This window comes from Ascaphus truei, chromosome 5, assembly GCF_040206685.1.
Source record: "Ascaphus truei isolate aAscTru1 chromosome 5, aAscTru1.hap1, whole genome shotgun sequence".
NCBI lineage: Eukaryota > Metazoa > Chordata > Amphibia > Anura > Ascaphidae > Ascaphus > Ascaphus truei.
This window is the reverse complement of record NC_134487.1, coordinates 221,636,634-221,658,397: the sequence shown is the minus strand read 5'-3', so window position 1 is coordinate 221,658,397 and position 21,764 is coordinate 221,636,634. Positions and strand designations below refer to the sequence as shown.

General features: G+C 41.6%; 2 protein-coding genes across 6 annotated transcripts in view; one reads left to right on the top strand and one right to left on the bottom strand.

Moving 5' to 3' along the window:
- The window catches only part of DOCK2 (dedicator of cytokinesis 2), a 1,423,644-nt gene that overhangs the window by 739,190 nt on the left and 662,690 nt on the right, over window positions 1–21,764 (top strand). The gene's annotated exons all lie outside the window — the stretch shown is intronic.
- INSYN2B (inhibitory synaptic factor family member 2B) overlaps window positions 1–21,764 on the bottom strand; it is a 238,937-nt gene that overhangs the window by 26,379 nt on the left and 190,794 nt on the right. For all 5 annotated transcript variants that reach the window (XM_075601686.1, XM_075601685.1, XM_075601687.1 and 2 more), the window contains one exon: window positions 11,231–11,305. In XM_075601686.1, the coding sequence (XP_075457801.1) occupies window positions 11,231–11,305 (75 nt within the window). The remainder of the gene's footprint in view (window positions 1–11,230; window positions 11,306–21,764) is intronic.

Sequence of the window (21,764 nt, the reverse complement as noted above, 5' to 3'; positions counted from 1 at the left end):
TTGACAGTGAAACTCAGAGTGCCTAAAACACAACACCTTTAATAAAATGTTGGACCCCTGGATCAACTAGAATACGTTTTGAGGTTTCATGTTACATCTTACTGCAGAGGCCCTCCACCTTTGGGTTTGAGGCTCTGGAACCTTCCCCACTGCATTTTACACTAAGGTATAATTGTTTGTTTGTCTCTGCTTTCTATGTTTGGAATTGGCTGTATATATTTGTGTATCGAAACAAATGTAAAATGTCATCCCTAAATGTACTCACCTGCTGTGACTTATATTGTTGATGGAATATTTCATTTTCCATTGTCACGCCCCCTCTTTATTTTCTGTTTACCGTCCCTATCCCCTTTTTTTAAAAATGTATAAAATCTGAGTTTCAAAACATACATTTCTTTTAGATTTACTAGAACAAGGGGTCCTTCATTTCCAACCCCTTTCCATGTCTGCACTTCACCTTTTCTCACCTACGCTGCCTCATCACCCTATAACCCCCCTCATTCCTCCATCTCTTCATCCCATCATTCCTACCCTCCATTTAAAAAAAATTAATTTATAAAATGTTAAAAATACATTAAACTTATTTTTCCACAGTTCTTAAGAAAAATATATTTATTTTGAAGACATATTTTCTTAAGAATTGTCGAAAAATAGGTTTAAATGGAGGGAGTATAAAAATGTTTTGGTGACACTGCTCATGCATATTGGGAAATTGTAGTTTAGTACATACTATAAGCACACACAAGCACAATTTACGATAAGATCTCCCACTCCTGTTGTGCCAAAAAACAGTTTGTGATGCTTAGTACTGCACATATGTCCCAAAGAGCAGGACCAGCTTTGAAAATCGCTAGGGTCCAAGCAAACTGTGAGTGCGAGGCCTCTTATACTCCCCGTGTCCTACCTGAGGGGCAGGTGCAGCACTAGAAGGAGCCCATCTGGGAGTCCTGACAAAGAAGTTGGGCCCCCACCGGAAGTCAAGCCTGGTTTCTGCGATCACCCCCTGGGTATGCTCCCTCCATCACAGCCACCGCTCAACAGGTGGGATCCCGGGGGAGAGTGTGGGGTCTTCTGCAGGCACAGGGCCTGGTGCAGTCATACGGATGGCAACACCATCAAGCTGGCTTTGCCAAAGAGTTACCCAAGGTGACAAGTTGCTGATACTAGGATTTGAACAATGTTCTTCTTTTTGAATGACTAGTAATGGCTTAGTTGCAAAGGACAACACTAGCTTTTTCTAAATGAAACCAAATATTAAACCATGAAACCAACATAGCCATTGACCACGGTTATAAAAAATTATAACCTTAGTCAGTGGTTATGTTTTCATGTTAGGGTGAAGTAAGTGAAGAGGTGATGCTGAACAAAACAGTGTTCTTGTTAATTGTTTCATTGTGTGTCAATTATGTATCTTAAAGTACGGTATAGTATAGTACAGTATACTGTATGAAGTTGAAAATTAATTAGTACCCCATTTTCTGTTTTTTCCAGTGTAGACTATTATATTTTGTTTTGTCCTCTGAGTAATGAATGACATTTTATTTCTTGTACCATATGAGTGTTAGATAGTTTGAGGATTCTCTATCAACATTATGTTCATTTTGTTAAACGGGGCCATTGGTAATTGCCTTCTTTTAAACTAAGGTTTTATTGTACAGTAAGTGCATCTTTGGTACAAAGACAAATTCTGATGGAGCTTCTTTTAGTAAAATGTAGAGTATTTTTCCATGTAAATAAACTATAAATTATAGTGTTGATACTTTTACTCCACTAAACACGTAGAACCAATTGCATCAAATTGGTGTCAAACAAATTCCCTTAAAACTTGTAATTTTTAGTCAGCTCATTATTTATGTACTGTAATTTATATTTTCACAAGATAGCAAAATCTAGCGGGCATGTTCATTACTTTTCCTATTTCATCTGCATTCCAATTAGACTTGGGAGGATTGGAGACTTGTTTGGAACATAAATAAGCAAAACTCAATTTCCAGACAAAATATGTATGACTAGAATTTCATTATTCCTCCTGTGTGTGGGATGTGCTGCAAATCGCATAAATATACCAATGAATTACCTATTTATTATGTATGTTCATGCAGATATGCAGATGTGTCCACTATCAGCCTCCTTTACAGGAATTCAACAAATATTTTTTCTAAGTGGCAGTCGGCTTATCATTTAGTACAGGGAGAGGGATAGCAGGTGGTTTCAACTTATAAAGCAGCAAAGGTTGCGGTATGATGTATGATAAGATACAGGATGTGCCTTGGGAGTGATGTAATGTTGAGTGCAAAATCTAAATTCCTATCCTTCACTCCTCTGTGTGCACGTATACACGTACTATACAATATGCACTTCCGAGCTCTTATTTGGCCCAAATATCTTTCACTGTCAGAGGGGTTAGCAAAACATCTGGCAGCAAAAGTGTTTGAAGGCATCAGAACCAACAATACATGTATTCTGATATGTAATAATGTAATAGTAATGGTAATTGTATTATTGTTGCAAAGGCACTAAAAAACAATGAGTGCGCAATAAACATATTTACTTGCACTCTTTGATCTCCAGTGATGTATTTGCAGTTTTGTACAATTTACACAAAGTGTATATGTTAAATATAATCAATGGGGATAATGGATTAAAGCTGCAGTTCAAGCAATATCCTACGTGTGTGTGTGTGTGTGTGTGTGTGTGTGTGTGTGTGTGTGTGTGTGTGTGTGTGTGTGTGTGTGTGTGTGTGTGTTTGTGTGTGTGTTTTAAATAAATCAGTTCTGTACTATGACAAAATACTACTATGAGAAAAAAAATTAAAATAAAATAAATAATTTTAAAGACTTTTTAATGTATTCTAATATAACAGGCATTTTTGTTCCTATAGCAACCATCTACAAAGTCACATCCTCTTCCCCTTCTGAAACAGCACCCCCTTTTTGAGCCCTCTCTAGCAGTGAACCAATTGAATCTAGTGCCTGCCTGGTCACATGATCTTCCTCACAGAACTTTGTCTGTCAGTGCAGCAGAAGATTACCCAAGATGCATTTATTGAGCCCCCAGACGAATTTCAGCTATCAATTCCAGGAGCACGGATCGATCAGCAATTTTTTAAATGACAACTTGAACTTCAGCTTTTAGGCACATTTAGCCCCAAATTTAGGAAAGTTGCACCTTTTTCACTGTGTCATTTTACATCAACACAAGACCTTTGCTCTAACTTTTTGTTCGTCGGCTTGTGATTTAGGGACTGTCCGGGAGATGAGTTAAGGAAGCACATGAATTACATTTGTATTATATTTGGGTCTAAAAAAACTCTGAAGTGGCTTAAACATTTACAGTATGGCTAACAATTTGCACCACATGTAGTAAATGTTCTTACATGTATTTGCACATGCAAGCAGAAATTGGAGTAAAGTGCCAAAACAAACATATTTGCACTTGTCTTCTTTTACCCTTCTGTGTCCTTAAAGGAGAAGTCCTCAAGGCTATGCTTTAAAAAATATATATATACTGTATATACAGTATATATATGTATATATATATATATATATATATATATATATATATATATAGATAGAGAGAGAGAGCGAGAGAGAGCGAGAGAGAGAGAGAGAGAAAGAGAGAGAGAGAGAGAGAGCGAGAGAGAGCGAGAGAGAGAGAGAGAAAGAGAGAGAGAGAGAGAGAGAGAGAGAGAGAGAGAGAGAGAGAGAGAGAGAGAGAGAGAGAGAGGAAAATTCAGTAGCGCCACTTGTGAAACAAAAATTGTATAAAATAATATGAATTAAACCGTGCAAATATTGTGTATAATATTGAGCAAAATATCAATCTAGCAATACAAAAAATGTGTAAAAATGTTACAAATATGTGAAAAAATAAATTATATATATATATATATATATATATATATATATATATATATATATATATAAAAAAAACGTGCAAATATATATAAAAAATAAAACAAGGAAGAAAAGGGACAAAAAATGGAAGAAAGTCCAACCCTTGGTACAAGTCCAGTGGAAATACAATGGTGATTGGAAATGCTGCTCAGGGATCCACGGCTGCTCTCAGAAGGAATGACCAATTCCAACAGGAAGACTATAGAAAGAGAAGAACAGGGAGCGCACGTCCCATAGTGTAAAACAGTACATTTAATCAATAAAAAAGAGGACAAGGGGATTAAGAACACTCACAAAGGTACAAGATAAAAAGGCAATTTGTGATATATAATCACCACCAACAAGGCCACACCGTCCTGGAACACATCAGATGGTAGATTGTCCCTCCGGTTCACATCCAGCAGTGGTCGGGTGCTTTGAAACAATGTCTCTCGGCGTCACTGCAATTTAGAGATTTTTCAGCCTCAGATCAGCTCCATGCACTCTCCGGCCGTAAAGCGCGCACTGCGTGATGACGTAGTGTCGTGATAACGTGCCCTGACGCGTTTCGTCACGACAGTGACGAACTCAAAGGGAATGACAACTAGGGGGAGGGCTCGGTATTTAAGGGCTCATCTAATCAAAGAGGAGTGGCACCGGAGCAGCCAGAGGCCAATCGTCAGTGCCCAAACATAAAACCACAGCACTGGCGATGGGCCAATGAGAACCACCGTGTCAAACCTGCCAGTATAATAACTGATATACATTAATGTATATAAACAAAGCGACTATACATAATTAACCATATTAAAACCACATAACAAGGAAAGTGTATGTGGGTAATTAGTAGACCACATACATACACACGAGGAATTGTATACATTAAAAAACATATAAAAGAAATTATATGATAAACAATGATAAGAACTCACAGCAATAAAACATCATGATTCATGTATAAACGCTGACATCAGCAGATGGACTCCTGTTGAACATGTTACATATATGATTAAAGCATTAGCAAAAGGAGACCCTTATATGGCAACAAATCATTCTATATAAAGTACAGTAGACCAATAAAATAACATCCATGTATATACAGTGATATATTAGTATAAGTTCCAAGTCTCTCATTGATACACTACATGATAAAAATAAAGGAAAAAACAACAAACAGCCATCTAGAATAAACTCCATTAATATAAATGAACTATACCAAAAGAATATAATTATGTATATAGACGGATGTAAACCAGAATGGAAAAATGTGAAAATGATTTTATAATTAATAAATAATAATTAATCAAAATCTAAATAAAAGGACCAATTATCTAATAATTAAAACCTAACTAGACCAAGGCAAAAGTATATATATTGGATGTGAATGGGAGATGGGAACGGAATGGAGGGGGTGTGGGAGGGGGGGGGAAGAATAGGAGACGGTGAATATCTCCCATTCACATCCAATATATATACTTTTGCCTTGGTCTAGTTAGGTTTTAATTATTAGATAATTGGTCCTTTTATTTAGATTTTGATTAATTATTATTTATTAATTATAAAATAATTTTCACATTTTTCCTTTCTGGTTTACATCCGTCTATATACATAATTATATTCTTTTGGTATAGTTCATTTATATTAATAGAGTTTATTCTAGATGGCTGTTTGTTGTTTTTTCCTTTATTTTTATCATGTAGTGTATCAATGAGAGACTTGGGACTTATACTAATATATCACTGTATATACATGGATGTTATTTTATTGGTCTATATAGAATGATTTGTTGCCATATAAGGGTCTCCTTTTGCTAATGCTTTAATCATATATGTAACATGTTCAACAGGAGTCCATCTGCTGATGTCAGCGTTTATACATGAATCATGATGTTTTATTGCTGTGAGTTCTTATCATTGTTTATCATATAATTTCTTTTATATGTTTTTTAATTTATACAATTCCTCATGGGTATGTATGTGGGTAATTAGTAGACATACTTTCCTTGTTATGTGGTTTTAATATGGTTAATTATATGTGTAGTCGCTTTGTTTATATACATTAATGTATATCAGTTATTATACTGGCAGGTTTGACACGGTGGTTCTCATTGGCCCATCGCCAGTGCCGTGGTTTTATGTTTGGGCACTGACGATTGGCCTCTGGCTGCTCCGGTGCCACTCCTCTTTGATTAGATGAGCCCTTAAATACCGAGCCCTCCCCCTAGTTGTCATTCCCTTTGAGAAAGTCACTGTCGTGACAAAACGCGTCAGGGCACGTTATCACGACATTACGTCATCACGCAGTGCGCGCTTTACGGCCGGAGAGCGCATGGAGCTGATCTGAGGCTGAAAAATCTCTAAATTGCACTGACGCCGAGAGACATTGTTTCAAAGCACCCGACCACTGCTGGATGTGAACCGGAGGGACAATCTACCATCTGATGTGTTCCAGGACGGTGTGGCCTTGTTTGTGGTGATTATAGATCACAAATTGCCTTTTTATCTTGTACCTTTGTGAGTGTTCTTAATCCCCTTGTCCTCTTTTTTATTGATTAAATGTACTGTTTTACACTATGGGACGTGCGCTCTCTGTTCTTCTTTCTCTCTCTCTTTCTCTCTCTCTCTCTCTCTCTTTTTTATTGATTAAATGTACTGTTTTACACTATGGGACGTGCGCTCTCTGTTCTTCTTTCTCTCTCTCTTTCTCTCTCTCTCTCTCTCTCTCTATATATATATATATATATATATATATATATATATATATATATTTATATATGTTTGAAGTAGGGGGTCTCCGGGGCTGAACTGCATTGATTTCAGCTCCAGCGACCTGCTGCTTCCCGAGATACATACAGTATGTCCGTATGAGGTAGGAGCCCTTTCTGGGTTCCCAATACAGTGGCTTAAATATCCTGAAGGCCAATAGGAAGCTGTGCCTAGCAGTGGGCAATTTTTTTTTTTTGCGGATTTGGATCCACTTCGGATCGGGCAGTTCTTTTGGTCTGCGGTTTTCTGTGAATCAGTCTCAAAAAGGATGATTCGTCGTTACGGATTTTTTTTTTTTTTACCACTGACAATCCACATGGCGGACATCCCATCGGCGGATTTTAAGAATCGTGTGGAATCTGTTTGGAGGATTTTTATAGAAAATCCGCCAATTAATTGCGTAATCTGTGAATTGGATTCTTAAAAATCTGTGCAATTTAAACCAATGGCGGTTTTGGATTAATCCGCATGAATTCAAACTGTTATAATCCATAGACTAATTTTACACCGCAGAACGGATTTTGAATAGAAATCTCTGGAAATTTCGGGAAAGGTTTTTTGATAGTATTGCGATTTCTACATGTGACGTTATCCCTAGGGCCTTCTTATTTGCCCGCATGAAAGGGCATTTAAACTGAAGAGAAACACCAGCACCCCCTACAGATGTAAGTATCTTGGGAAGTATGGTGTCCCAGAGCTGAAATTAAAACAGTTCAGCTCCGGAGACCCCCTACTTCAAACCTGTTTAAAAAGAAAATGCATAACCGCGGGGACTGCTACTTTAAATTCTTCTTTGTCTCCTTTCGGCCGGATGATGATAACTATGTAATTGCTCCATTGTTATGGAATTTTCGTGTTCTTCAAGCAGCATGTTAAGAGTTTTGCAAGGATTTTCTCTACTTCTTCCTCAGCTTTTTTCAAGAGCCGAGGCCCTTCCCATTCTTTATGAAGTTTATTGCCTTTTCCACTTCTTCTCGGAGGACACAGATACATCATTGGTGGTTTTGTCTTACTCTATCTCTGCTGAATTATGCCCTGTGTTATCTGTGTTCTCATACCATTTCATGCAGAAGTCCATAACTATATTTATGATAAGTGCATGATCATTTAATATTGATCCATTGTCTTGTTTGAGTGCAATGTTTGCTTCTTCCCAACCATAACTCGCTCCTTCATCTTCTTAAAGCTTTTATTTTCGTCGGTAGTTTTCTTCACCATATCACAGTTATATTTTCTTTGATCTTCAGTTATACACTTGCAATTCGTCTTGCCCAGCTTGGCATATTCAGTTCTTGTTTCTTAGGATTGTTTCATTTCTGGTGGTTTTCTCAGTAATGGCTTTGTCTCATTTGATTTTTTCTCATTCTCTTTTTTGTTGGCGACTCCTCCAGGTCTTTCTGTGCTTTCAACTACAATCTTCATAAGTTGTTTATAATTGTTTGTTAAAGTGTCCCTATGTATTTCAAGCAAGCTGAAGTGATTTTTCAGCTCTAGTTTAAATTCTCTCCCATTATTATTAAGGGTCTTGATGTTGATTGTTTTCGTCTTCTTTTTAATCAGTTTCCATCTTTGCATTCAGATGTAATTTTCAGCGAACTAATCGGTGATCACTCCTTGTGTCAAAACATTTAAAGACTGTGCAGTCTTCAATCACACGTTTCTTGTTACCTATAGTCAATTTAATTCTTTATTCAATTGGGTCCACTCAATGCCCATTTTCTGTTTGGACTCTTCATGAAGAATAAAATTATATATATGTGTGTGTGTGTTCATAGATGAAACGGTACTCTCTGGGCTAATTGAAACCAAGACAGTGGGTTTATGACCTTGTCTTGACACGGATCCTTGATAGGACCAAATCAAGAATTGACTATGTAGCCAGGTCCCCTCTGGCTCCCCGGTCCTCCGTTTCTCCCCCCTTACCTTCGCTGCTGTGGGGGGCTGTTGCGGGTGGCGACGGGCTTTCTGGCGGCGCCCTCTGCAGGGCGCTGCCATGTTTGTTATGTGTGCGCACACGCATAGGGGTCGCGCATGCGCAGATGCGTGGGACGACTTGCGGCGGCCATGTTACGATTGGCCGCGCATGCGCAGAATGGATAGCATGAGCGGCGGCCATTATTGAGCTTCGCACCTGCGCAAGAGGTGAGGTGCTGCCCGGGGGAAAGCAATCAGGTGCGCGACAGTCGCGGCCCATAGATAGAGCGAGCGGGTCGCCGGTGGCTCCGGCGGCTCCCTTTGCAGGGTGCCGCCATTTTGTAGTTGATTGCGCATGCACAGAACTCGCGCAAGCGCAGTAGGACCCCACAAGGGCGGCTAATAGGGAAAGGCTCAAGACAGGGACTAAAAGTCCCATGAGCCTCAGGAGAATGTCACATGCTGCGGCTTAGTCAATAGGGCGGCTGCATTTGCAATTAAGGCCTTTTCAGTGCAAGGGAGCTCGCTCTGGCAGTTTTGAATAGGGACAGTTAAGAGAGGCTGCAGTTATATGTTTCTAGGCAACCAGTGAAGCTTTGAGATAATGACAGTTTTAGTCAGTTGTTAGAGACAGTTAAGATTAGGACAGTTAAAAGAGATGAGAGTTATAACTTTGGAGAGACACAGTTAGCACAGTTAAAAAGGAACAGTTCCCTTTATCCCTTAAAAAGGGATAATATTATTACAGAATTATTATTTATTAGTTCAGGCAGTTGAGGGAGAGACAGTTGAGGAGTTAGGAGTGAATTATTGAGCTAGAAGATAGTGAGTCAGTGTGCTAGGAGATAGGAAGCCAAAAGATGTGTGGTGGACTAGAGGCAAATACTGACCCAGAAGTACTTACCTGAATGGCAAGGGGCACCGAGGAAACTTGCCCTGAAGAGAGCATTATACAGGGAACCAGTCTAATGAGGTATTGTGCTCTATAAGATAATAATTGATCCTGTGCAAGCCTAGAACTGTTGTGCCTGTCAATAAAATACCTGTGAGTTGCAAAAGATCCTGGCGCCCTATTTCTTATCTTGTCCTCCAACCCACCAACTACCCTCCATTACAGCCAAGGCCTGAACCCACCAGAAGGAACCCTGAGATCACAGGTAACTGACCGAGGAGCTAACACTCTAATCCCATCAGGAGCGGGGCAGAACCCTGTTCACACATGTACACCCTACCCCCTGCTGCTGGGGGGGCGTGGGGGGTAGGGTTATTACAACTACATAAACCCACAGTCTTGGTTTCAATAATTCCGGAGAGTACTGTTTAATCTATGAACACACACACACACACACACACACACACATACATATATACATACATACATCTATGAACCTACACATCACCTTCTGTTCCGAGCACCCGGACATAATAAGTTTGTTGTTGTAGTGATGCCTTTATTTTTTATGTCAGATGTCAGTATTGTCTTGACACAGGTCCTGTTGCTATTTTCTAATAAATCATAAAGCAATATTTACTTTAAGACCCATGAGTGCCTGTGAAATTTTCCTTCCTATAGTCATATACATATATACAGATGCAGCGGCTGTTATCCGAACATTTCACGATTTGTATTCCTGGGCATACTCAGGTCGTGCCGCATGATTTCTTCATACTTTCCCGCGTTAAGACGCGTGTTTACTTGTGTTTTTACTAGTGCTGGCGCGCACTCACGGCAGCGTTCACGGAAGAATAACGAGTGTAATACAGCAAAACGGCTCCGTGAAATGTTCGGATAACAGACGCTGCATCTCTATAAAGTGAAGAATTTTTTAAGGTTTATTAAAAAATAGTCAATGTTTCGTCTTCTTTTTAATCTGTTTTCTTCTTTCCATCTAAATATTGATATATACTGATATTTATCTATCTATATCTATATATTGTTCTATCTATCTATATTTTGGCCCCTACCATTCTACCATTTCGCCCTGTGGTCCCTTCATGACTCAGTCGCTGTGGCACTGTCTATCAGTATATGTACACATCTCATTTTTAAACGGTTCAAAAATCAATAGAAAACAACGTGATTACTTTCTTTGATAGATCTGGCACCAGTTTTGCCCCAAGTTTGCAATCCTTTGATACACAAACCTTTGATACATTTGCTTCAGGTATTTTTGAGCAATGGATTAAACATAGCCAGAGTCACTGCAAACCACTGTAGTTCATCCATATATAAACTTTTTTCCCCCCACAAAGTTGCATTTTTAAATATGAGCATTAGTGTATCATTTGGTTCTTGGTGCTTGTTAATAAAAAGAAGAAATCATCAGTATAAGACCTGTGACAGGGCCGGTTTGACAATTTTGCCACCCATAGGCACTTACAGTACCTTTATTGCTGCACTGGTCGCCTCCTCTTGCAGCGTCCAAACATCACATGGTAACGCACTTCCATGACAACAGGATGCCATGTGACACTGCCCCCCCCCCCCCTGAAATTTGCTGTTGCCCTGAAATTTGCCACCCTAGGCCCAGGCCTAGTAGGTCTATGTCTAAATATGGGCCTTACAGTCTAACTTTTCTGTGCACAGTGTATAATGTATATATAATTGAATATAGTAACATTAATTTGATAGTAATAATAGTAATAATAATAATAATAATAATAATAATAAAGTACCTGTAAATAATACATGCAGTGCTCTGGCAAGTGCTACAGTTGTTAAGATCTTGTCCAGTTCGATAGAAGTTGCGCCTGTGTGATAAAATAGTAATTAAAATAAATAAGAAAAAGAATACATTTATATTTGTAACAACAAGACTGCATGGTCAAAAAGTTTTATGGCTCATATTTGCATTCCTAATTTAGTGATTTTATGGCTAACATGTGGAACTTCCTGTGAATGTGCTGCAGGGGAAAGGGAATAGTGCATGACGGATGGACATTTGTGGATTTTATGGGGTGTGGGGGTGTGGGGGTGGGGGGGGTGGGGGGGGTGGGCGGGGTGGGGTGGGCGGGGTGGGGGGGGTGGGGGGGGGGGTGGGGGTGGGGGTGGGTGGGTGTGTGTGTGTGTGTGTGTGTGTGTGTGTGTGTGTGTGTGTGTGTGTGTGTGTGTGTGTGTGTGTCATAATACTGAGTTAAGTTATGGTGAGTTATGGTGAGTAAAAAAAGTGACAAAAACCCTCCACAGGAAAGCAAATATGCAAATACAACTGTATGCTCATCTGCATGTCTTAGGCAGGTCTGCAACCCCGCCTTCCCCATTATCACCCAGCATACAGCACTTCCACTGCAGCAAGGGATTCTGGGAAATGACATGCAAATGAGCACACAGTGAAACTTTTTGCCTCAAAAACCATTTTTAACATGGTTCCCTATAGGCTTAAGCTTGCTGCATGGTCACAGCTTTGAGCACAGCCAGGGTTAAGGTGCATACCCAGAAAACTACCCACATACTTAACTCAGTATTATGGTGAGTCACATGCACGCTGCACTTGTGCTCCATCATCCAGCGGCTGGTGGTGCACGCTCGCTGCGGCTCCAGCCTGCGGCTTCTCCCGCTCATCGGGCGCCTCAGCGTCCTCCCGACGCCGGCACTGTGTGTGTGTGTGACACTGTGTGTGTGTGACACTGTGTGTGTGTGTATGTGTGTGACACTGTGTGTGTGTGACACTGTGTGTGTGTGTATGTGTGTCTCACTGGGTGTGTGTGGCACTGTGTGCTGCATGGGGAGGGGTGACCGGAGCTGTGCAGGGGGGGGGGGGGTGGACCGGAGCTGTGCAGGGGGGGGGGTGGACCGGAGCTGTGCAGGGGGGGGAGGGCCACAACTGTGTGGGGGTGGTGGGAGGCGGAGAAAGAGAGGGGAGCGGAGAGGGACGAGGGACGAGGGACGAGGGGACTGGGGGGGGGGGGTGGAGAGAGGAAGGAGCGGGAGTTTTTGGTCCCGGGCAGCACCGGGTCTCTCAGCTAGTGTATATATTTATATACTTATTAAGGTTATGGTGGGTAAAAAAAGTGACAAAAACCCTCCACAGTAAAGCATAAAGCAACTGTAAATATTACTGTATATTCATTTGCATGTCTTAGACAGGTCTGCAACCCTGTCTTTCACCATTATCGCCCAGCACACAGCACTTCCTGTTCATGTAATGTGAGCTGTGTGCTCATTTGCATGTCATTTCCCAGAATGCCTTGCTGCAGTGGAAGTGCTGTGTGCTGGGCGATAATGGTGAAAGACAGGGTTGTAGACCTGTCTAAGACATGCAAATGAATATACAGTAATATTTACAGTTGCTATATATATATATATATATATATATATATATATATATATATATATATATATATATATATATATATATATATTGTGACAGAAACCAGGGTATGGTAATAAATTCCATATATTGGGCTCCCAGGATACTGGACAGCTTCTATCCTGTTTAAGCTAGAAAGTGCAGCCACAGAATATATGCACTCCATCCCAGAGTTTGACAGTTGCTGGAACTGAGGGATGAGGTATCCAGAGCAGAGTTTGTCTGCTGCCTGATTTCTGTCACCTGTCCTGCTAGATAGAAATCAGATATTTAAGGCTTATTTCCTGGTTCCTCTTCCCTCTCCCCAAGAGACTGGAGGCAGGAATGCTGCTGGAAGCAGAGAGGGGGAAAGCTTCTCCCCAAACAGGTCAACTTATTCTGTTCCTTTTTCTCAAATTGTAAAGATCCTTATTTTTGTTTGTTGGAAGCGAACAAGCCGCCCCAACCCCAGTCAGGGTGAACCTCAGTTAAGTTATTGCTCTGATGAGCAGGGTTTTGTTTTGCTTGTGTTTTCTTTGTATTCAGTGTGGCAGTCTCAGTGCCTGGGACTGAATACACCAGGCAGTAGCCTGTTTAAAGGAACAGCACGTTACGCCTCGTCATTTAACCTACCCTAAAAGACCATGTTCTGGCAGTCCTGGACAGACGGCAGAGCCCCAGAGTAAGCCTTTTGTCACATATGGTGGAGAATGCGGGCAGAACACTAAAAGGTCTGCGGGTAAAAGAAATTTAAGGGGAAAAAAAAAGTTTTTTTCCAAACAAGATGGAAGACGTGGTGAGTGCGTTGGTACGCAATGTCGCTGCCCAGAAAGAGACGAATGCAGCCCTGCAAGAGGCGAATACAACCCAGAAAGAGACTAATGCAACCCAGCAAGAGACAAACCGCTTGCTGAGAGAGGAGCAACGACAGTTCGCCCAGGTTATACAGCAGGAACTCGAGGTCCTGAGAGAGGCTATCCCTAAGGCTCCACTAGCAGAGGCAGCCCCAGTCCCGAAAATGACCAGGGCAAGCCACTAAATTCAGAAGATGGGGCCCTCGGATGATGTTGAAACCTATCTTCTCACTTTTGAACGCACGGGCCAGAGTGAGGGTTGGCCAGAAGCTGAGTAGGCCAGTCTAATCGCACCCTTCTTAAGCGGCGAACCCCAGAAGGCTTACTTTGATCTAGAGCCAGCCAAAGCTAACGTCTATGCAAAGTTGAAGTTCGAGATCCTCGCCCGCCTCGGCATACTACGGCTGTTCGCGCCCAAAGGTTCCACGCATGGTCCTTCACTTTGGATAAAGCCACCCGATCCCAGATGTATGACCTCCTCCACCTCACCCGGAAGTGGCTACAACCCGAGATCAACTCTGCAAGCCACATCGTGGAACGGTTGGTCATGGACCAGTTCTTGAGGAAACTTCCCTCTGCCCTACGCCGTTGGGTTAGTCAGAGTGACCCCCACAATGCAGACGAGCTGGTGGCCCTCATAGAAAGGTACAATGCAGCAGAAGAGCTCCTGCAACCCACAGTCTTGGAGCATCCCCACTTCCAGGACTCTTCCAGAAACGGTAAAAGGGTACCAGGGTTAAAGGGGGCTGAAAAGCGGTGACCGTCTTCACACAGCACCAGCAACAGTGGCTCGCATTCTAAGGGCAACAGCCCACATGGGGAGCCGAAAAAGGGCTCTAAGTGGGACACAGACTATGTACCTAAATGTGTAAATTGTTATGAGAGGGTTCACACCGCGGAAGTCTGCCCACTAAAAACTGAACCAATGCAATGCAACAGTGTTGAACCTTATTCGTTGTGGTCTCAATGTATGGGCCCTAGCCCAGAGGACCCCTTGAATAACCATCTCTGGGCATTTGTAAAGGTAAATGGTAAGAGGGTCCGGGCACTACTTGACTCTGGGAGTATGGTTACACTAGTGTCCGAATACCTGTTGCCCATTGGGAAAAAAACAGGTAAACAGTTCACAAAGAGTGGCAATTTGTTGTATACATGGGGATAATCACGCATATTCCACGGTTGATGTTCTTATTGAAACAGAGTTCGGTTCTTTAGATTTCAAAGTGGGTATAGTACCCAAACTGGAATACCTGTTGGACCCAAGTGATTTGAATAGGCGCCAAGATTCCCCACAAAAATAACAGATGTGAATTACAACATATAAACAAATATAGTATGAGGTGTAACCCAAAAAAATACTTCTCAACCTTCCAGGAAATGTGCTAAGATTTCTTACAGATGCAGTCTTGGTTCGGGGTGGGAAGGGAGCGATGAGATCAGGAACACATCATAGAAATAAAGAAAATAAAAACAATAATTGTGCAGTATATTAATACAGTCGGAGCTAAGCAGATGTCTTGGCTCTATAGTAATTCCTACTTACACCAAGTGTAAAGTAAAAACGCAGTGGTCTGACTCAGTCAGGATTTGAAGAAGTTAAATCTCACATCTCATGGTATATTCTGGCCCAGGAAGGATTCAGAGCACGGATCTTGTGGATGTCATATTGCTCAGATCCAGGTATGGTATATGAAATATAAACAAAACGGACCAATGGTCTAGATTGCAAGGCAATTTTATCGCATGGAAATGGAATAAGAGATGTACTTACAATAAGTACAACTGATTGTACATGTAAAGGTTTCGTGAGACAGTTGAGATTTAGATCCAAGATGTAAGGATTACTCCCGTCCTCCCGCGACTCCAACCTCACCGCCGGTGTATGGCGTCTGACGTCACTTCCGACTCGCGGGTGACCACATCCGGTTGAAGGGGATAGCGACGAACAGCAATAGGATCCGCAGTGGAGCTCAGGCGTCTTCACTTCTTGGCAGCTGTAGCAGACTTAACTTCTCAGGCTCAAAGCGTTTCGCTGTGTAACATACAGCTTCCTCAGGAGCAGGGTTAAAGGGGTTAAAGGGGTGACCATCTTCACACAGCACCAGCAACAGTGGCTCGCATTCTAAGGGCAACAGCCCACATGGGGAGCCGAAAAAGGGCTCTAAGTGGGACACAGACTATGTACCTAAATGTGTAAATTGTTATGAGAGGGGCCACACCGCGGAAGTCTGCCCACTAAAAACTGAACCAATGCAATGCAACAGTGTTGAACCTTATTCGTTGTGGTCTCAATGTATGGGCCCTAGCCCAGAGGGCCCCTTGAATAACCATCTCTGGGCATTTGTAAAGGTAAATGGTAAGAGGGTCCAGGCACTACTTGACTCTGGGAGTATGGTTACACTAGTGTCCGAATACCTGTTGCCCATTGGGAAAAAAACAGATAAACAGTTCACAAAGAGTGGCAATTTGTTGTATACATGGGGATAATCACGAATATTCCACGGTTGATGTTCTTATTGAAACAGAGTTTGGTTCTTTAGATTTCAAAGTGGGTATAGTACCCAAACTGGCACATGATGGGTTAATAGGGACCGACTTTCCCCATTTTCTAAAAATGTAGTATTACACCTCGCACATAGTCACCCATTGGGGGGACACCTAGGGGTGGAAAAGACAAAAGAAAAGGTTCTCCGAAGCTTCTATTGGCCAGGGGTTCTGGCAGAAATTACAAATTATTGCTCCTCATGCCCGGAATGTCAGATCACCGCCCTGTTCAAAGCGTATCGAAGCCCATTGGTACCCCTTCCCATAATAGATGTACCATTTGACCGGATTGCTATGGATCTAGTAGAACCCCTAATAAAGTCTGCTAGGGGACATCAGCATATATTAATATTAGATTATGCCACCCGATATCCGGAGGCAATTCCCCTACGTAGCACCTCTGCTAAAAACATAGCAAAAGAGTTAATAGTCCTGTTTACCCGGGTCGGAATTCCTAAAGAGATCTTAACTGACCAGGGAACACCATTTATGTCCCAAGTAACAAAAGAGTTATGTAAACTCCTAAAAATCAAGCATCTCAGAACCTCAGTCTATCATCCACAAACAGATGGTTTAGTGGAGCGATTTAATAAAACCTTAAAAAGCATGTTACGCAGGGCGGTCGATAAGGATGGGAAAAACTGGGATTGTTTGTTACCATACCTGTTATTTGCCATTAGGGAGGTTCCCCAATCATCCACAGGCTTCTCTCCGTTTGAACTATTCTATGGCCGACACCCAAGGGGCTTACTGGATATAGCCAAAGAGACTTGGGAACACGAGGTTACACCATACAGAAGTGTAATAGAACATGTTGCCCAGATGTAGGACCGCATAGCTGCGGTCCTACCTATAGTGAGGGAACACATGGAAAAAGCTCAAGAGGCGCAGAGGAATACGTATAATAAGGGTGCTAGGGTCAGAATTTGTTATCCAGGCGATAGGGTGCTAGTTCTGGTTCCCACCGTAGAGAGTAAATTCCTTGCTAAGTGGCATGGGCCATATGAGGTCTTGGAAAGAGTGGGTGAAGTAAATTACAAGATGAGACAGCCAGGTAGGAGGAAACCTGAGCGAATTTACCATGTAAACCTACTTAAGTCTTGGAAAGATAGAGAGGTCTTATTAACCCTAGTACCCCCAGGTCCGTCAGAGAATCGAGAAACTGACCCAGAGGTTAGCATAGCTGAAAGCCTGTCCATTCATCAGAAACGAGAGGTCCAGAACCTAGTGAGAAGAAACAAATAAGTCTTCTCTACAAAGCCAGGTAGAACTACAGTAATTGAACATGAGCTAGTCGCTGAACCGGGGGTCCGAGTTAACCTTAAACCGTACCGAATCCCAGAGCTCCAAAAGAGAGGCTATAAGTGTACAAGTTAAAAAAAATGCTAAAACTAGGTGTAATTGAGGAATCACAAAGTGGGTGGAACAGCCCTATAGTTTTAGTCCCAATACCAGACGGTACAACAAGGTTCTGCAATGACTACCGTAAAATAAACGCGGTGTCAAAATTTGATACTTATCCTATGCCCAGGGTTGATGAACTGGTAGAGAGACTGGGCAAAGCCCGATATCTCACGACCCTAGACCTAACAAAAGGGTACTGGCTGGTTCCCCTCACAGAAAGGGCAAAAGAAAAGACAGCCTTCTCAACCCCAGACGGCCTCTTTCAGTATAGGGTGCTGCCTTTTGGCTTACATGGAGCTCCTGCCACATTCCAAAGAATGATGGATAAAATTTTAAAACCACATGCTCGGTATGCTGCCGCCTACCTGAATGATGTGGTAATCCATAGTGGATTGGCAGTCCCACCTTCCAAAGGTCCAAGCTGTGCTTGACGCAGTTCAGTCTGCTGGACTAACTGCTAACCCTGCTAAATGCACTATTGGTCTGGAGGAGGCCAAGTATCTGGGGTATTCTATTGGCAGAGGTTTACGCAAACCCCAAACACTCAAAGTAGAGGCGATACAAAATTGACCAAGGCCAGTTACAATAAAACAAGTAAGAACCTTTTTGGGATTAATTGGCTACTATAGAAGGTTTATTCCCAATTTTGCAACTAAGGCAACCCCACTAACCGACCTCACAAAAGCAACAGGGCCACTAATGGTAAAGTGGTCCCCCGAAACCGAACAGGCCTTTAGAAGCCTGAAAGAAGCTCTCTGTGCCCAACCAGTGTTGGTCACACCTGACTTCTCTAAAGAGTTTTTAGTCCTAACCGACGCATCTGAGGTAGGGCTGGGGGCTGTACTCTCCCAGGAGTCTCAAGGTGAGGAGCACACCATCCTTTATTTAAGTAGGAAACTAAATCCCCAGGAGAAAAATGACTCCATAGTCGAGAAGGAGTGTCTCGCAATAAAGTGGGCTGTAGAGACGCTCAAATACTATCTGTTGGGGAGAAAATTCCGGTTGGTCACAGATCATGCACCCCTCACCTGGATGTGTCAAAACAGAGAGAAGAATGCTAGAGTGACCAGGTGGTTCCTAAGCCTACAACCCTTTAAATTTTCTGTGGAGCACGGGTAAGGGCACAAACATGGCAATGCTGACGGGTTGTCAAGGATGCGCTCCCTAATATCCATGGTCGCTCATCCCTCGAGGTCTGAGCTGGGGGGAGGATATGTGACAGAAACCAGGGGATGGTAATAAATTCCATATATAGGGCTCCCAGGATACTGGACAGCTTCTATCCTATTTAGGCTAGAAAGTGCAGCCTCAGAATATATGCACTCCATCCCACAGTTTGACAGTTGCTGGAACTGAGGGATGAGGGATCCAGACCAGAGTTTGTCTGCTGCGTGATTTCTGTCACCTGTCCTGCTAGTTAGAAATCAGGTATTTAAGGCTGATTTCCTGGTTCCTCTTCCCTCTCCCCAAGAGACTGGAGGCAGGAATGCTGCTGAAAGCAGAGAGGGGAAACGCTTCTCCCCAAACAGGTCAACTCATTCTGTTCCTTTTTATCAAATTGTAAAGATCCTTATTTTTGTTTGTTGGAAGCGGACAAGCCGCCCCAACCCCAGTCAGGGTGAACCTCAGTTAAGTTATTGCTCAGATGAGCAGGGTTTTGTTTTGCTTGTGTTTTCTTTTGTATTCAGTGTGGCAGTCTCAGTGCTTGGGACTGAATAAACCAGGCAGTAGCCTGTTTAAAGGAACAGCACATTACGCCTCGTCATTAAACCTACCCTAAAAGACCGTGTTCTGGCAGTCCTGGACAGACAGCGGAGCCCCGGAGTAAGCTGTTTGTCACAATATATATATATATATATACACACACACTAGGTAGAATATCTCAGCAGAGGGGTAGGACATCACCCCTGCAGAAGGTCCAAAATGTTGGGCCTGTGTGCAATTTGGATGCAATAAATTATCTTTTACCCTAACTTAGTGTTGTGCCAGTAATATACATCAATTGTGATGTAATTTTGACTATCCCTTATCTCCTCTACCTTGCCCAACGACTGCCTCCTGGAAAGGCTCTTTAACCCCTGTTCTTGTGGCCATTTTGTGGATATATTAAACAAAATGGCTGCACAGACTAAGTAGAATATCTCAGAAGAGGGATAGATGGTGAAAGGTAAAGGTAAACAATATGCCCAGACATATCCTAACATCCCATTGGGCTATGTCTGCATGATGGACTGAATAAAACCCTTTTTTTTCTACTCCATGTGCTGTGCCGGTATTTTGATCACGTTGGTGATCATTAATGACACATATATAATAATTTCATGCAGTTATATCATATATATATATATGATCCAGCTGTATGAATTTATTTGTGTTACACACTATTTAATTTTTTTCCAAGACAAATATTTATAATCATAGGATCTTGTGCAGTCTACTAAGGAAAACCCTTAAAGTCCTTAAAGTGGTTCTAAAGCAAATTGCTTGAATATTATATAATATTCTGATGCAGCCACGAGTATCCTAACACTTGCCTGGGAAAATCTGGGGCAATACCCCAGTAATGCTGCAACATGTCTGTGACATTTCTGCAGACAGACTAATGGCCCATCGGATTAACACAGCACAAACTGAATGAGACTGCCAAGGACCCCCGCTGTGTTATGACGATGGGCCATTAGTCTGTTTGCAGAAATGTCACAGAAATGTTGCAGCATTACTGGGGTATTGCCTCAGATTTTCAAAGGCAAGTGTTTGGATACTCGTTGCTGCTTCTGTATATAGACACACATTTAAGTCAATTGGCTATAAGGTGTCTTACAGCACTAGAAAGTGTCTTATGGCATAAGACTGTATAGAGGAAAAAAATGTTTATGTCAAAATTGTTTTATATCTTCAAACTGCAGGATTTTAATTGTTACCAGATAATCAGAAGTTTGATCGACATTGACACTGACATTGATTGACTGTCTGATGACATTTAAGAACATTGTAATAGGATATCGAGAACTAAACTGAGTGATTATATTAAAATGTTGCAGAAAAGTTCAACTTTTAATAGTTTGATTTCAGGGTTTGTGTCACCATCAAATCCTCAGTATAGATCCTAAGGTAATATGATGATAATAGCTAATGTTTAACCACCAGCCACAATATTTTATTTTCATACTTATTGAAATGTGGTTGCTTTGGCAAAAAGTATTTCACTTTTGCACATTTTGCAAGAAAATAAAGCACCCAATTAAATGTTGTTCAAAACGATAAACAATTAAAATGCACATCAAATAGCTATCACAGAAAAGAAAGGAGTGCTATTTATACAACATGCATAATCATGTATAATGTTGTACTGTTACAGCTTACCCATGTAATATTTGATTATTTAGTTGCAATTACATCAGTAAGAGTGCTGCTGATTTCCTATACGATATATAATATAGGAAATCCGCAACAGTCTCCAGATGTTAGAAAAAATAGAATTTATTTACCACATTTGGCAATCACATATATCAGGAGCAACGTTTTGGACCTCACTCAGATATAGATATAGATATAGATATAAATATATATAGATATAAATATATATATACACTGGCGACACACTTTATTCGAGCTTGGCTAGTCCCACGAATTCGGGTATACCCGGGTGTATTGAGGTTTGTGACTGTTTTCTGCCCGAGTGCATTGAGGTATTTTCCATGTAGGGATTTAAGCATTCTATTCCCGCTGGCTGCAATACTGCACAGTATATATATATATACTGCATTACAATTCATGAATTTATGCCATCTGGTAGACACGCGAAGCATTGCAGCCTATTAAATCCTTATCATTATCATTTAACAGATTAGCCGCCCGTCAGCCAGGCATGAACCCAGGCTGGGAAGGCAAACGCAACGGGGCTTGTTAGAGGTGAGGAGCGGCGCATTCCAGGTATCTGCCAGGTACATACTGGGTATTTGCTCGAATAAAGTGTGTCGGTGCAGTATATATATATATATATATATATATATATATATATATATATATACAGTATATATATATCAAATGGTCAGTGAATGCTATGAATTTTGAATTTAAATTACAAGTCTTCCCATAGTTTTTGATGGGGAAAAAATG